Genomic DNA, 16,054 nt, shown 5'->3' with positions numbered 1-16,054 from the left:
TTGTTTTGTTTTTTTCCTTACTTAATCTGGCTAAGGTTTTATCAATTTTGTTGATCTTTTCAGAAACTCAACTTTTAGTTTTGATATATATTTTTTATTCTCTATTTTGTTTGTTTGTTTGTTTTTTTTTTGTGAGGAAGATCAGCCCTGAGCTAACATCCATGCCAATCCTCCTCTTTTTGCTGAGGAAGACCGGCCCTGAGCTAGCATCCATTGCCAATCCTCTTCCTTTTTTTCCCTTTTTCTCCCCAAGGCCCCAGTAGATAGTTGTATGTCATAGTTGCACATCTTTCTAGTTGCTGTATGTGGGACGCCGCCTCAGCACGGCTAGACAAGCAGTGTGTTGGTGTGCGCCCGGGAGCAGAGCGCATGCACTTAACCGCTAAGCCACTGGCCCGGCCCCTATTTTGTTTATTTCTGCTCTAATATTTATTACTTCCTTCTGCTAATTTTGGGTTTAGTTTGTTTTTGTTTTTCTTGTTCCTTGAGGTGTAAAGTTAGGTTGTTGATTTGACATCTTTTTTCTTAATGTAGGTGCTTCCTGCTATAAACTTCTCTCTTAGTACTTCCTTTGCTTCATCTTGTAAGTTTTGGTATATTGTGGTTTTGTTTTCATTTGTCTCCAGATATTTGCTAATTTTTCTTGGTATTTCTTCTCTGACTTATTCGTTGTTCAAGAGTATGTTCATTTCCATGTATTTGTGAATTTTCCAGTTTTCCACTGCTGTTGATTTCTAGTTTCATTCCATTGTGATTGGAAAAGATACTTGGTGTGATTTCAGTCTTAAGTTTGTTAAGACTTGTTTGTGGTTTATTATATGATCTATCCTGGAAAATGTTCCAAGTGTGCTTGAGAAGAATGTATATTCTGCTGCTGTAATGTGGAGTGTTCTGTATGTGTCTTTTAGGTCCACTTGGCCTATGGAGATGTTCAAGTTCTCTGTTTTCATTTTGATCTTCTGTCTGGTTGTTCTACCCATTATTGACAGCTGGGTATTAAACTTTGCTATTACTGTTTTACTCTCTATTTCTCCTGTCAATTCTGTCAGTGTTTACTTCATATATTTGGGTGCTCTGATGTTATGTACATGTATATTTATTATTGTTATCCTCTAAAATATGTATATAATTGTTCATATTCCTGGTGAATTGACCCTTTTATCATTATATAATATCTTTATTTGTCTCTTGTGATAGACAAAATAGACCTGAGTCAAAACGAAGTGTGGCTACCTCTGCTCTCATTTTCATGTAATATCTTTTTTCATCCTTTCAATTTCAGCCTATGTGTATCTTTACATCTAAGGTGATGTATCTTGTAGACAGAATATAGTTGTATCTTGTTTTTTTTAATCGATTTAGCCACTCTTTGTCTTTTGACTGAGGAATTTAATTCATTTACATTTAAAGTTATTATTCATAGAGAAGGACTTATTTTTGACATTTTTTTGTTTTCTGTCTTGCAGCTAATTAATTTTTCTCTCTTTTCCTCTCTTGTAACCTTCCTCTGTATTTCTTTTTTCTTTTTTTTTGTATTGACATACTTTGATTCCTTTCTCATTTTGTGTATCTCCTACAGGCATTTTCTTTGTGGTTACCGTGGGGCTTACATAAAACATCTTGTAGTTATAACAGTCTATTTTAAGCTGATAATAATGTAACTTCAATCACATACAAAAACTCTACTCTTTTACATCTCCCCACTCCCACTTTGTTATTGATGTCACAATTACATCTTTATATATTATGTATTCATTAACATAGTTTTATAGTTATTTTTTAATGCTTTTGTCTTTTAAATTGTATACCAGACTTAAAAGTGCTTTATGCACCACCATTGTAGTATTACAGTATTGTATTTGTCAATATATTTAGCTTTATCAGCTATTTTTATATTTTTATGTGCTTTGGTGTTGCTGTCTAACATCCATTTGTTTCAACTTGCAGGACTCCTGTAAGCATTTCTTATAAGGCAGGTCTAGTGGTTATGAACTCAGTTTTGTTTATTTTAGAAAGTTTATTTCACCTTTATTTTTGAAAGGCAGTTTTGCCAGATAATAGTATTCTTGGTTGGCATTTTTTTTATTTTAGCACTTTGAATATATCATTTCACTCCCTTCTGGCCTGTAAGATTTCTGCTGAGAAATCCACTGGTAATGTAATATGAGCTCCCTTGTCCTTGACTAGTTGCTTTTCTTGCTGCTTTCAAGATTCTCTGTCTTTGTCTTTTGACAGTTTGATTATAAGGTGTCTCAGTGTGGGCCTCTTGGGTTCACCCTGGTTGGAGATCTTGAGCTTCTGAATTTATATGTCCATTTCCTTCCTCAGATTTAGGAATTTTTTGGTCATTATTTATTCAGATAAGCTCTTTGTCCTTTTCTCTCTCTCTTCCTTTTGGAACTCCCATAATGTGTGTATTGGTCTGCTTGATGGGTTCCATAAGTCCCTTATGCTTGGCTTTTCTGTATTCTTTTTGCTCCTCTGACTTGATAATTTCAAATGACTTGTCTTCGAGTTTACTGGTTCTATCCTGTGCTTGATTAAGTCTGCTGTTAAATTTTTCTAGTGAGTTTTTCAATTCAGTTATGTTCTTTAGCTCCAGAATTTCTGTTTAGTTCTTTTTTATAGTTTCGTTCTCTTTCTTTCTCTTTGTTGATATGCTCATTTGTTCGTGTTAACTGTTTTCCTGATTTCTTTTAGTTATCTCTGTTCTCTTGTTGAGCTTCTTTACAACAATTATTTTGATTTCTTTGTCTGATAATTCATAGATCTCTGTTACTTTGTTGTTGGTTTCTGGAAATTTATTTTGGTCCTTTGATTGGGCCATATTTCCTTGTTTCTTCATGTATTTTGTGATTTTTTTTTTTTTTTTTTGCTGAGTTTTATGCTTTTGAATAAACAACTACTTCTTCCAGTCTTTATGGACTGACTTGATACAGGGGAAGACTTTTACCAGTCAGCTTGGCTAGAGATTCTGGGAACCTCTGGAACCTTTTTTGGAGGGTGGTCTTCTCTAGGCTTGTGTGTAATTTCCTGATTAGAGAGGTTTGTCCATTTCTTTTTCAGGAGTTTGTAATCTCTTCCCCCCTCTAGTGTTTTTCTGCAGTACTACAGGTTTGTAGTACTCTTATTCTCAGTGGTCCCCAGGTATCCAAAGCTTGTGGGCTCCCCATCAGCTCCCAGATGCAGGCTAGACAGATACTAGTCTCTTGGACTGTTCTCCAGAAATCCAGATTGCCAAATACTGGCTCCACTCTTTTCCCTTCCTCTGTAGAGAGAAGCCCTGAGTTCAGTGCCTTCTCCCCATCTCACCGAGCTATTCTGGCTCTGCCTCTTTGCAGGCCCTCTGGTTCTGCAGCATGCTGCCCACTCTCTCGCTTGTTTTTAGCAGCTCCTAGGAATCCAAACTATGTAGATTCTGGTAGTGCTCACACTCAGGTTAGACAGGAACCAGTCCCTCGGGTAACCCTCTGAAAAACTGGAGTGTTGGACACATGCTTGTCCTGCTCCCTCAAGGAGCCTTGAAGGGGAGCTCAGCTGTGCTTGCTTTGGGAGTGGCAATCTCAGATTAAGTGAATTGGCTCTTTTATCCCATTTCAATGCTATTGTTCTTTGCTTTGCACTTGTCTGGGGTACTGCAACTTATTAACTGGTTTCTAGAGTACTCATAAAGGTATTTTGATGCATATATTGTTGTTAATTGGCATCTCTGTGAGGGAAATAGTGTGAGGACTTCCTATTCTGCCGTCTCGCTGTTGTCACTCTTGGTTCTTGTCTTTTTAATGCCAAATACTATTCCGTGGTATGAATAAACCGTATTTCATTTATTCTTTCATCAGTTGATAAGACATTTGGGTTGTTTCCACTTTTTGGCCTTTATGAATAATGCTGTTATGAACATTTGTGTGCAGTGTTTTGTGTGGATATGTTTTCATTTCTACTGGGTATATACCCAGTAGTGGAATTGCTGGGTCATTTGGTATATGTATGTGTATAATTTTTGAGGAACTGCCAGAATGTTTTGCAAAGATGTTTTACTGTTTTACATTTCCATTAGAAATGTATGAGGGTTCCAGTTTCTCCAAATCTTCACGCTCACTATTTGATATAGCTGTCCTAGTCGGTGTCAAGTGATATCTCATTATTGTGGTTTTGATTTGCATTTCCCTGATGGCTAATGATGTTGAGCATCTTTTTTTTTTTTTAAAGATTTTATTTATTTTATTTTTTCCCCCCAAAGCCCCAGTAGATAGTTGTATGTCATAGCTGCACATCCTTCTAGTTGCTGTATGTGAGACTCGGCTTCAGGATGGACGGAGAAGTGGTGCCTCGATGCGCACCCGGGATCCGAACCCGGGCCACCAGCATTGCAGCGCGCGCACTTAACCACCAAGCCACAGGGCCGGCCCGATGTTGAGCATCTTTTCATGTTTTTTTCATAATCAGTTGTAAATCTTCCTTAGGGAATTATCTGTCTAGATCCTTTGCCTATTTTTTAATTGGGCTATTTGTCATCATATTATTGAATTGTAAGAATTCTTTACATGGTCTAGATATAAGTCTATTATTAGATATGATTTGCAAATATTTTCTCCCATTTTACGGGTTTACCTTTTACATTCTTTTTTTTAAAATTTTATTTATTTATTTATTTTTGTGTGAGGAAGATCAGCCCTGAGCTAACATCCATGCTAATCCTCCTTTTTGCTGAGGAAGACCGGCTCTGAGCTAACATCTATTGCCAATCCTCCTCCTTTTTTTTTTTTTTTCCCAAAGCCCCAGTAGATAGTTGTATGTTATAGTTGCACATCCTTCTAGTTGCTGTATGTGGGACACGGCCTCAGCATGGCTGGAGAAGCAGTGCGTCAGTGCATGCCCGGGATCCGAACCCGGGCCGCCAGCAGCGGAGCATGCGCACTTAACCGCTAAGCCACGGGGCCGGCCCTACCTTTTACATTCTTGATTATCTATTTTGAAGCACAACCGTTTTTAATTTTGATGAGGTCTAGTTTGTCTATTTTTTCTTAGGTTGCTTGTGCTTTCGGAGTCATATTTGAGGGAAAAAGATATTCCTTCCCTCTTGAATGATCTTGGTACCCTGGTTGAAAATTATTTGACCATAAATATGAGGGTTTCTTTCTGGGCTCTTAATTCTTTTCTGTTGATATATATATATATATCAACAGATATATATATATATATCTTTATGCCAGTACCATAGTCTTAATTACTCCATCTTTGTAGTTATTAATTATTGTAGCTTTGAAATTGAAAAGTGCAAGTCCTCCAACTTTGTCCTTTTACAAGATTGTTTTGGGTCTTCTGGATCTTTTGTATTTCCCTGTTAAGACCAGCTTGTCAATGTCTGTAAAAAAAGGCCAGCTGGGATTTTGAAAGGGATTGTGCTGAATCTGTAGGTCAGTTTGGGCAGTGTTAACATTGTAACAATATTAAGTTTTCCAAACTATGAACAAGGGATGGCCTTCATCTCTTTTAATGATGTTTTGTAGTTTTCAGTGTACCAGTCTTGTGCTTCTTTTGTTCAATTTATTCCTAAATATTTTATTCTTTCTTGATGCCATTATAAATGAAATTGTTTTCTTTTTTAAAAATTATTTTATTGAGGTCATAATGGTTTATTATATTGTGTAATTTCAGGTGTACATTATTATTTATCAGTTTCTGTATAGACTGCATCGTGCTCACCACCAATAGTCTAATTTTTATCTGACACCATATATGTATGCCCTTTTACCCCTTCCACCCCACCCCCCAACCCCCTTCCCCTCTGGTAACCACTGATCAGTTCTCTTTGTCCCTGTCTTAGTTTATCTTCCACACATGCGTGAAATCATACAGTGTTTGTCTTTCTCTGTCTGGCTTATTTCACAGAATACCCTCAAGGTCCATCCATGTTGTTGCACATGGGAGGATTTTGTCTTTTTTTATGGCTGAGTAGTATTCAATTGTGTATATATACACACGCACACCCCGCACATCTTCTTTATCCATTCATCAGTCAGTGGGCACTTGGGTTGCTCCCACATCTTGGCTATTGTGAATAATGTTGCAGTGAACCAAGGGGTACATAAATCTCTTTGCGTTATTGATTTCGAGTTGGAAAAAAAGAAAACAATTTCATTTATAATGCCAGTAGCGGGATAGCTGGATCGTATGGTATTTCTATTTTTAATTTTTTGAGAAATCTCCATACTGTTTTCCATGGTGGTTGCACCAGACTTTGCATTCCCACCAGCAGTGTATGAAGGTTCTCTTTTCTCCACATCCTCTCCAGCATTTGTTATTTTTTGTGTTGTTAATTATAGCCACTCTGACAGGTGTAAGGTGATATCTCCTTATAGTTTTGATTTGCATTTCCCTAATAATTAGTGATGTTAAACATCTTTTTATGTGCCTATTGGCCATTTGTGTATCTTTTTTGGAAAAATGTCCGTTCACGTCCTTTGCACATTTTTTGATCAGGTTGTTTGTTTTTTTGTGGTTAAGTTGTATGAGTTCTTTATATATTTGGTAATTAACCTGTTGTGAGATAGATATATGATTTGCAAGTATTTTCTCCCAGTTGTTTGGTTGTCTTTTTCGTTTTGTTCCTGGTTTCCTTTGCCTTACAGAAGCTCTTCAGTCTGGTGATGAAATTGTTTTCTTAATTTTATTCTTGGATTGCCTATTGCAAGTATATAGAAATACGGTTGATTTTTGTATATTGATCTTGTATGTTGCAACCTTGCTGAACTCATTTTTTATCTCTAGTTGTTTTATTGTGAATTCTTCAGGATTTTCTATGTACATGATCATGTTATCAGCTATAGAGATAGTTTTACTTCATCCTTTCTAATCTGAATGCCTCATTTCTTTTTCTTGCCTAATTGCCCTAGCTAGAGCCTCCACTGCAGTGTTGCGGATAAGTGGAGTGAACAGACATCCTTGTCTTATTCCTGATCTTATGGGGAAAGCATCCAGTCTTTCACCATTAACTATGGTGTTAGCTGTGATTTTGATAGTTGGCTTTTCCGATTGCCAAAGTTGCCTTCTATACCTAGTTTGTTTAGTTTGTCAGATGTTTTTTTCTGTGTCTATTGAGATAATCATTCTTTTTTATTTCTTTTATTCTATCAACATGATGAATTAATTACATTAATTAATTTTCTTATGGGGGTTTGAATTATCTTGGCCCACAGGGCTTCAAATCCACAAGAGGACCAGTCACAACTTTTTTTTTTTTTTTTGTGAGGAAGATCGGCCCTGAGCTAACATCTGCCAATCTTCCTCTTTTTGCTGAGGAAGACTGGCTTTGGGCTAACATCCATGCCCATCTTCCTCCACTTTATATCGGATGCCGCCACAAGCACGGCTTGACAAGCAGTGAGTCCGTGCATGCCCGGGATCCGAACCGGCGAACCCCGGGCCACTGCAGCTGAGCGTGCACACTTAACCGCTGGCGCCACCGCGCCAGCCCCAAGTCACAATTTCTCAAGGACTTGTTCTCCCTCCTACTCCCCTTCTACTTTATGCCAAGGCACTTTTCCTTGTGGTCTCATGGAAGTTGAGACATGGTGTACTTCTGCTTCACCGTAACTCTGAGGATAGAGCCCTTTGGGGCCCTAGCTTAGTGTCCTTTAAACTACTGCCCCCTTCACTTTAACAGGATTGCCAAAAAGCCCTCAGGACAAAAATTAGTTTCAGTGCTATTTATTTACCTAGGGTTATTATTTTCATTAGTTTTTGGTTTGTAGTTCTTTACAATCTCGTCAATACTTTGCTTCTTTTAAGGGAATTTTTAAAACACTTTATACAGCATTTTTATTTGTTTTCAGCAGGAGGTTTGGGCTGAGTCATTTGCCATTATTATGAGGAGTTGTTTGTTTGGGCTTTTGCTTATTTTTTTTTGAACTCTTGCGTCTGAGGTTCCAGAACTAGGGAAATAGAGACATGACAAGGGCTAATAATCTGTGTGAGAGGAGTGATGTTGCTGTTAGTACTCTAGTCCTCTGGGAAAATTCACCATTGTGATGAAAAGGAGAAAACTTTGTAATTCAGCCTTAAAGAGACTTGATTTTTCTTATTTTCATTAAACAACTTTATTCAGGATATAATTTACATACCATAAAATTCACACATTTTAAGTGTACACGTGAATGATTTTTAGTAAATTTACTTAGATGTGCAACCATCCCCATAAATCAGTTTTAGAACATTTCTGCCACCCTAGTAAAGATACCTCTATCCCATTTACAATTAGTCCGTATTTGTACTCCTAGCCCCAGGCAGCCACTAATCTATTCTTTCTCTAGATTTGCTTTTTCTGGACATTTCATATTAATGGAATACCAGTACGTGATCTTTTGTGTCTTGCTCCTTGTATTTAGCATGTTTTTGTGGTTTTTCTGTATTGTAGCATGTATCAATATTTTGTTCTTTTTTATTGCTGAATAATATTCCCGCATATAGCTATACTGCATTTTATTTATCCATTCATCAGTTGGTGAATGTTTGGGGTTGGTTCACCTTTTTGGATATTTTATTATTTTAGCTGTTATGTGTACACTCTATAGTTTAAAGCTGTGCTAGACTTGTCCTGTATGAGCAGTTTATCTCCATTCTCCACAACAGGTCCTGGCTCTATGTTAGGAATTAAAATATATTTGCAAAGAAACTTAGTGGTGGTGTGCTTTTGTTCCCGCTCTGTTTCATATTTGCTGTGTATCGTGTATTGAGGTTTGTGTGATTTACTCCTCTCTCCATTGGCGTTTGTAATTTTCTAGCTTTTAGTATTTCCCTTTAGTATCCAAAAGGTCATATTCCTCTTTTGTTCCTGATATTCTTTGCTTGGCAAATCACTTCCTTTTGGCCTCGGTTTGCCCATTTATAGAGTAGTTGGATTAGGTGAGTTCTCCAGGCTCTTTCAACTCAAAAATAGTTTGACTGGGTGAGCAATTTAGTTTAGGTGAGAATATAGTTGGGGTGGCGGGGAAGGGATGTGGTGGCAGGTATAGTTGAGGAAGGGAAGAAATAGGAGCTTAGGAACAGCTAGGAAGCATCTTCGGTTTTAAGTTATTCAATTGTGACCAGGCTGTTTTCATTTACAGTGTGTTATTCTATTGTTCATTTAAGGGAGGGAGTTGCTAAACTTTTCCTTGAAAGGACAGATAGTAAATATGGCTTTGTGAGCCATACTGTCTCTGTCACTCTCAACTCTGCCTTTGTAGCACAAAAGCAGCCATAGACTACTTGTAAATAAATGAGCCTGGCTGTATGCCAGTAAAACTTTATTTACAAATACAGTCCCATTGGTAGTTTGCCAAACCCTAAAACTTTAAAGGATTGTTCTGTATAATTTTGGTGAGGAGCAGTGCATGCACTTGTGCAGGAACCTAATAGGTGTGTCAGATACAGAGTTTCTCATATTAATTTCCAATCTTTCATGCTGTTTGCTGGTTTTCTTGTGAATCTCAAGAAAATAGAAAGCTGGAGGGACTGAAGCTTAGTCTGAGAAGTTATTCTATGAGAGAAGTGAACCCAAAGATAGAATGGGGACAGCAGCTTCAAGAGGAAAGGGAAGGAAGATGATTAGCCCATGAAACATGCTAAAAGACAAAGGTGAGAACATAACCTGTCTAGGACTGAGATCCTCTTAGTGTCAGAGAGATAGTGATGAAGGGGCATGAGGGATATGATGATAGCATAGGAACCTGTTTTAGTAAAAAGAACCCAATGGTTTTGGAGTTTGGACAGATTTTGGTTGGAGTCATGGCCTTGCCACTAAAATAATGGACTAACTTCAATAGGTTTTGGGCAAGTCACTTTCCTCTTTGAGCCTCAGTTACATTTCTTATAAAATGGGGGTATCATCACCTAGCTTGTGGATTGAAGTGAGGATTAGAGATTCATGAACACTACATGGCTGAACAATGACTTCCACATAGTAAACCCGTGTTGTTCCTTATCATTTCTTTGGTCTTATTTCTGTTAAAAAAAAAAGTCATTGGTGTTTGAAAACTTGGATCCCATGTCTAATGGGAATATTTGTTTTTAGTGCCTTCTGGTCACTAGCAACCTTGTGTACAGCAGAGCAGAACCCTGCCTTGTCTTTTTGTGCTATCCTCTCACCTTCTGGTGCTATATCAGACAATGTTCCACTGCTATTCATAGGGTTGTCATGGTCAATTTTTTCAGAAGTCGGGGGCCAGGTCCTTCTTCCTAGTCTGTCTTACACTAGAAGCTCCGCTGAAACCTGTCCACTATGAGACCCTGGTGGTATTTGAAATACCAGTGGCATAGCTTTCAGCATCACAACAACATGTAGCTGCCACAGTATGACAACCAACAGATGGGTGGTGTGGTTCTCTGACTGGAAATGAACTGGGGCTGCGGCGGTCAGAGCACCAAATTTTAACCACTAGACCACCAGGGCTGGCAATGGGAATATATTAAAGGCATAATCTGTTTGCCTGAGAGCATAAAGTAATTACCATCAACTGTTGTAGGTACAGATGCACAAGATATGTTTTGGCTTATTTCTTTTCTCTAAGAGAGATTTTTCAGACATTATTATTTAAGGGGAACATTTTAAGTAATTGCATGGCTTATGATTTTAACTTCTTTTGAAATACTTGCTTGGGAAAAACTCTCCAATTTGGTTCACTTACAGGCTTATTGTCTAAAACCAAGAAGTTAGGAATATTCCAGTGGTTGCAAGGTTTAATTAGCCCCATAATTATTTTGGGAGCTCTGTAGGTATACAGTTTTGATAACTATTTTAGCCTCTACCATTAGCTTTTTTTTTTAATTAATTAATTTTTTTGGTGCAGAAGATTTGCCCTGAGCTAACATCTGTTGCTAGTCTTCTTCCTTTTGCCTGAGGAAGATTGTCCCTTAGCTAACATCTGTGCTAGTCTTCCTCTACTTTGTATGTGGGACACTGCCACAGCATGGCTTGATGAGCAGTGTGTAGGTCCGTGCCTGAGATCTGAACCTGTGAACCCCGGGCCACCGAAGTGGAGCACACGAACATAACCACTACACCACTGGGCCAGCCCCAGCTTTTTATTTTTTAAGAATTCTTTTTTTTTTTTTTTTAAGAGCAGTTTTAGATTCACAGCAAAATTGAGGGGAAGGTACAGAGATTTGCCACATACCTCCTGTCCACACACATACATAGCTTCCCCCGTTATCAGCATCCTCCACCAGAGTGGAACATTTGTTACAATTGATGAACCTACATTGCTACATCATAATCACCTGGAGTCCACAGATTATTTTAGGGTTCCCTCTTGGTATTGTACTTTCTGTGGGTTTTGACAAATCTATAATGATGTTTATCCATCATTATGCTATTATACAGAGTGTTTTCACTGCCCAAAAAGTCCTCTGTGCTCTGCCTGTTAACCCTCTCCCCATCCTGTCCCTCCCTCACCACCCAGAAAACACTTTTTAAGATCTCCATAGTTTTGCCTTTTCCAGAATGTTAAATAGTTGGAATTGTATAGTATGTAGCCTTTTCAGATTGGCTTTTTTCACTTGGTAAGATGCATTTAAGGTTCCTCCATGTCTTTTCATGACACATAGCTCATTTCTTTTTAGTGCTGAATACTATTCCATTGTCTGGATATACCACAGTTTCTTATCCATTGCCCCTCATCTCAGTTGGTTCCAAGTTTTGACAGTTATGAATAAAGCTGCTGTAAAAATCCATGTATGGGTTTTTGTGTGGACATAAGTTTTCAACTCCTTTTACATTAACTTTAAATAATTAAACTGAATGGTATATTACTATTATGAAATTACAGCAATTAGAATTAGTAAAAAGAAATTATTTCCCACATCTTGTCCTAATGAAGGTTTTGTGGCTCATTTCCACGGCGCTAAGGAGTAGGATCCTTTGCCAAGCTTACTGTGCCTGTGGTCTTTTTTTTTGGCCTCACCTCTTGCATTCCTTTTATTGAGAGAACACGAGTGTTGCCACATTCAACTGAGTCAGGAACAACTTCCTCTGACATCATCATATCCGGAAATGCCTTTTGCCTCTTGAGTAGACTGTATCCTGCATTTTGTAGGCATTAGCCCCTGCTCCCAAAGAGCTTACAGTATAGTAAAATGACTATAGCTTGTTAAGTGTGTTTAAACTGGGACAAAATTTTATAGGGAAATTATAATATAATAGATATTTGTTTCACCATTAATTCAAAGAAAAATTGGTATGATACTTTGATATTTTTTCCATAAAACATGACAAGAGGTTTGTTTTTTTTTTAAGCAAGTACCCAAAATTCTATATTTTTATCTTATTTTGTGTTTTTGGCATACATTTTTTATGTCACTGAGATAATGGTATACATATATATAATTATATATTTTCTGATAATTCTATCTAGAAATATTCCTCAGTTTTCTAACGTGAAACTCACTTAACAACGAAGTGTGCGTAAAGTGCGTTTGAAATTCATGTGGTAGTGCTGATTAGGTAAATATTCTATCTGAATATCCATCTAGTATTCTGCATAATCCAGTGAGATGTTATTTAAAATAATTCATGGTGTATTTTGTGAATTTACCTGATTTTTAATCTATATTTTAATGTTAGCTGTTATCTGTCACTAAAGGACACTAGTTTCAATTTAATCTTTTCCTTAAGATCTGATGGGCTGTTTGTGTGTGTATTGAGGAACAAAAGTCTCCCTCCTTCTGAGTTTTTGCATATGATAAACCATAGCAAATCACTTTTAGCCTCTTGGAATTTAAGCCAGAGTGTTTTTGAGAGTTTCTCATTTCTGTACCTTTGGGAGTGCAGGACTGGTTGCATGAAAACAGTGGATTTTCCTCTAAGTTGGTGGGTTTTTTGTTTTTTTTTTTTGGTGAGGAAGATTGGCCCTGGGCTCACAGCCGTGCCCATCTTCCTCCACTTTTACATGTGGGATGCCTGCCACAGCATGGCTTGACAAGCTGTGCATAGGTCTATGCCAGGGATTGGAACCTGCGAACCCTGGGCCGCTGAGGCATAGTGCACGAACTTAACCACTACGCCGCTGGGCTGGCTCCTTCTCTAACTTTTTGATTAATACTGCACTTGTTTCTCCTCTTTAGCTGTGCGGTCAGAGAAGAAACGCCTTAGGAAGCCAAGCAAGTGGCTTCTGGAATATACAGAAGAATATGATCAGATATTTGCTCCTAAGAAAAAACAAAAGAAGGTACAGGAACAGGTACACAAGGTATGTTCCAACATTTCAACAATCTTTAATTGGTCTTTTTAAAGTACTGCAATTTTGCTTTCAATATCATATATTTTCATGGGACAGTAACTTCCTTAATCAGGATCTTGCTTTTTCAGGTTTTTATCTCCAGCTTCTGGTATAGTACTTAGCATATAGTATTTATACAGGAAATGTATAAATGAGTCTGTGTACTATGTGTGTGTGTGGGGGGGGTGTGTGTGTGTTTTCCCCTTCGCTTTCAAAGTGTGTTTAATGATTTAGGAATATTGTTATGATAAAACGTCTAGTAAAAAGCATAGGATATAGAAAATATATAGTGTCATCCCAATTTTTTTTTTTTTGTGAGGAAGATCAGCCCTGAGCTAACATCCTTGCTAATCCTCCTCTTTTTGCTGAGGAAGACCAGCTCTGAGCTAACATCTATTGCCAATCCTCCTCCTTTTTTTTTTTTTTTTTTTCCTTAAAGCCCCAGTAGATAGTTGTATGTCATAGTTGCACATCCTTCTAGTTGCTGTATGTGGGATGCGGCCTCAACATGGCCAGAGAAGCGGTGCATCGGTGCGCGCCTGGGATCCGAACCCGGGCCGTCAGTAGCGGAGCGTGCACACTTAACCACTAAGCCACTAGGCCGGCCCCCATCCTAATTTTTTAAACAAATATTATGATACCTTATTTTTTTTTAAGATTTTATTTATTTTATTTTTTCCCCCCAAAGCCCCAGTAGATAGTTGTATGTCATAGCTGCACATCCCTCTAGTTGCTGTATGTGGGACTCAGCCCCAGGATGGATGGAGAAGTGGTGCCTCGATGCGCACCCGGGATCCGAACCCGGGCCACCAGCATTGCAGCGCGCGCACTTAACCACCAAGCCACAGGGCCGGCCCTATGATACCTTATTTTTTAATTCAATTTCTTTAAACTGAAGTATTTTAAAGTAAATTAGAGACTTTTTTTTGTTCTATCCCTAAATAATAGGCACTTCTAAAAAATAGAGCATTTTCCTCCATAACCAATTTAACATTATCAAATCTAGTACAATCAGTTTATCTAATAACAAATCCATATTCAGATTTCCCCAGTTGTCCCCTAACCTTTATATTTGGTTTATGCAAACCAGGATCCAGTCTAGGATTACACATTATATCTGGTTGTTATGTTTCTTAAATCTCTTTAAATCCAGAACAGTCTTGAGAGTGACACATTTAAGAGTATCTGCCTGCTAGATTTGTGTGATTGCTTCCTCATAGGTGTCACTCAGCTTGTTTCTCTATCCTCTATGTTCCCTGTTAAGTGGACGATATAACTAAAGTTTGATAGATTCAAGTTAAACATTTTTAGCTAGATTACGTCTTAGGTGATACTGTGTCATATATTGCATGACCTCAGAAGGTATTTAACATCCAGTTTTCCTCGGTGATGACTAACTGATTCCTCTCTTTTAAGTTATGTTTTACCCCTTTTGGTCAAGAAGCGGTATGTGTGTTAATTACTTTGGCTGCGAAAAAATGTCCTCTTCCCCATCAGCCTTTTCTCTGATGGTTTTATAAAATATCAGTTGAAGATCCTTGCCTATATTAATAATTTCATTTGGGGTTACAAAATAAACACTTTCAGATTTTCTTTCTTTCTTTTTTTTTTTTTGTGATGAAGATCAGCCCTGAGCTAACATCTGATGCCAATCCTTCTCTTTTTGCCAAGGAAGATTGGCCTTGAGCTAACATCTGTGCCCATCTTTCTCTACTTTATATGGGACACCGCCATAGCATGGATTGACAAGTGGTGCATGGGTGTGCTCCCGGGATCCCAACCTGCGAACCCCGGGCCGCCAAAGCGGAGCGCATGCACTTAACCGCTGCACCACTTGGCTGGTGCCAAATTTTATTATTTCTTCTACTTTAATGAGCTGACAATCTCTCTCATTAATGAACCCTTTTATTGTCCTGAAATACGTGAACGGCAGAATAAGTGCTTATTTCTTTTCCATTAATTTACCAACTTAACATTAGGAGTTATTATTAACTATTCTAAATGATGACATATTAAGGAATCTTTTTAAGTGTACTGTTCTGTGGCGTTAAGTACATTCACATTGTTGTGCAGCCTTCACCACGATCCATCATCTTCAGAACTTTTTCATGTTCTCCATTTCCTCTTTCTCCCAGCCCCTGGCAACCAGTATTCTGTTTTCTGTCTCTATGAATTTTACTATTCTAGGTATGTCATATAAGTGGAATCATACAATATTTGTCCTTTTGTGTCTGACTTACTTCACTTAGTGTCCTCTCTTCAAGATTCATCCATGTTGTAGCATGTGTCAGAATTGTATTCCTTTTTAAGTATGTTGTTCTTTTTGATACTCAAATTAAAACAGCTTTGGCTTATGGATTCTATTTTTATTTTTTGCTTTTAGGTAAGTTCCCGCTGTGAAGAGGAAAGCCTTTTAGCCCGATGTCGATCTAATGCTCAGAACAAGCAGGTGGATGAGAATTCTTTGATTTCAACCAAAGAAGAGCCTCCAGTTCTTGAGAGGGAGGCTCCATTTTTGGAAGGGCCCTTGGCTCAGTCAGAGCTTGGAGGTGGACATGCTGAGTTGCCACAGCTGACCTTGTCTGTGCCTGTGGCTCCGGAAGTCTCTCCACGGCCTGCCCTTGATTCTGAGGAATTGCTAGTTAAAACATCAGGTAAGATGGGGTTGGGGCTTAGTATGTAAGTGGATATGATTAGAGGAAGCAGGAGATTTTTAGTATGTTTTGATGGAAAACAAATAGTGTATCTCTATACAACAAATTACCCACTTTTGTCCTGGGAAAGTCCATAAGTGCTGG

The 16,054-nt window shown here is 38.0% G+C and overlaps 1 protein-coding gene across 11 annotated transcripts in view; it reads left to right on the top strand.

The window, feature by feature from the left end:
- NSD1 (nuclear receptor binding SET domain protein 1) overlaps window positions 1–16,054 on the top strand; it is a 164,797-nt gene that overhangs the window by 89,230 nt on the left and 59,513 nt on the right. For all 11 annotated transcript variants that reach the window (XM_087429331.1, XM_087429327.1, XM_087429325.1 and 8 more), the window contains 2 exons: window positions 13,102–13,226; window positions 15,640–15,910. In XM_087429331.1, the coding sequence (XP_087285457.1) occupies window positions 13,102–13,226; window positions 15,640–15,910 (396 nt within the window). The remainder of the gene's footprint in view (window positions 1–13,101; window positions 13,227–15,639; window positions 15,911–16,054) is intronic.

The sequence above is a fragment of the Ceratotherium simum genome, chromosome 4 (genome assembly GCF_057802395.1).
Source record: "Ceratotherium simum simum isolate JZ-2026a chromosome 4, ASM5780239v1, whole genome shotgun sequence".
NCBI lineage: Eukaryota > Metazoa > Chordata > Mammalia > Perissodactyla > Rhinocerotidae > Ceratotherium > Ceratotherium simum.
This window is presented reverse-complemented; position numbering and strand designations above follow the sequence as displayed.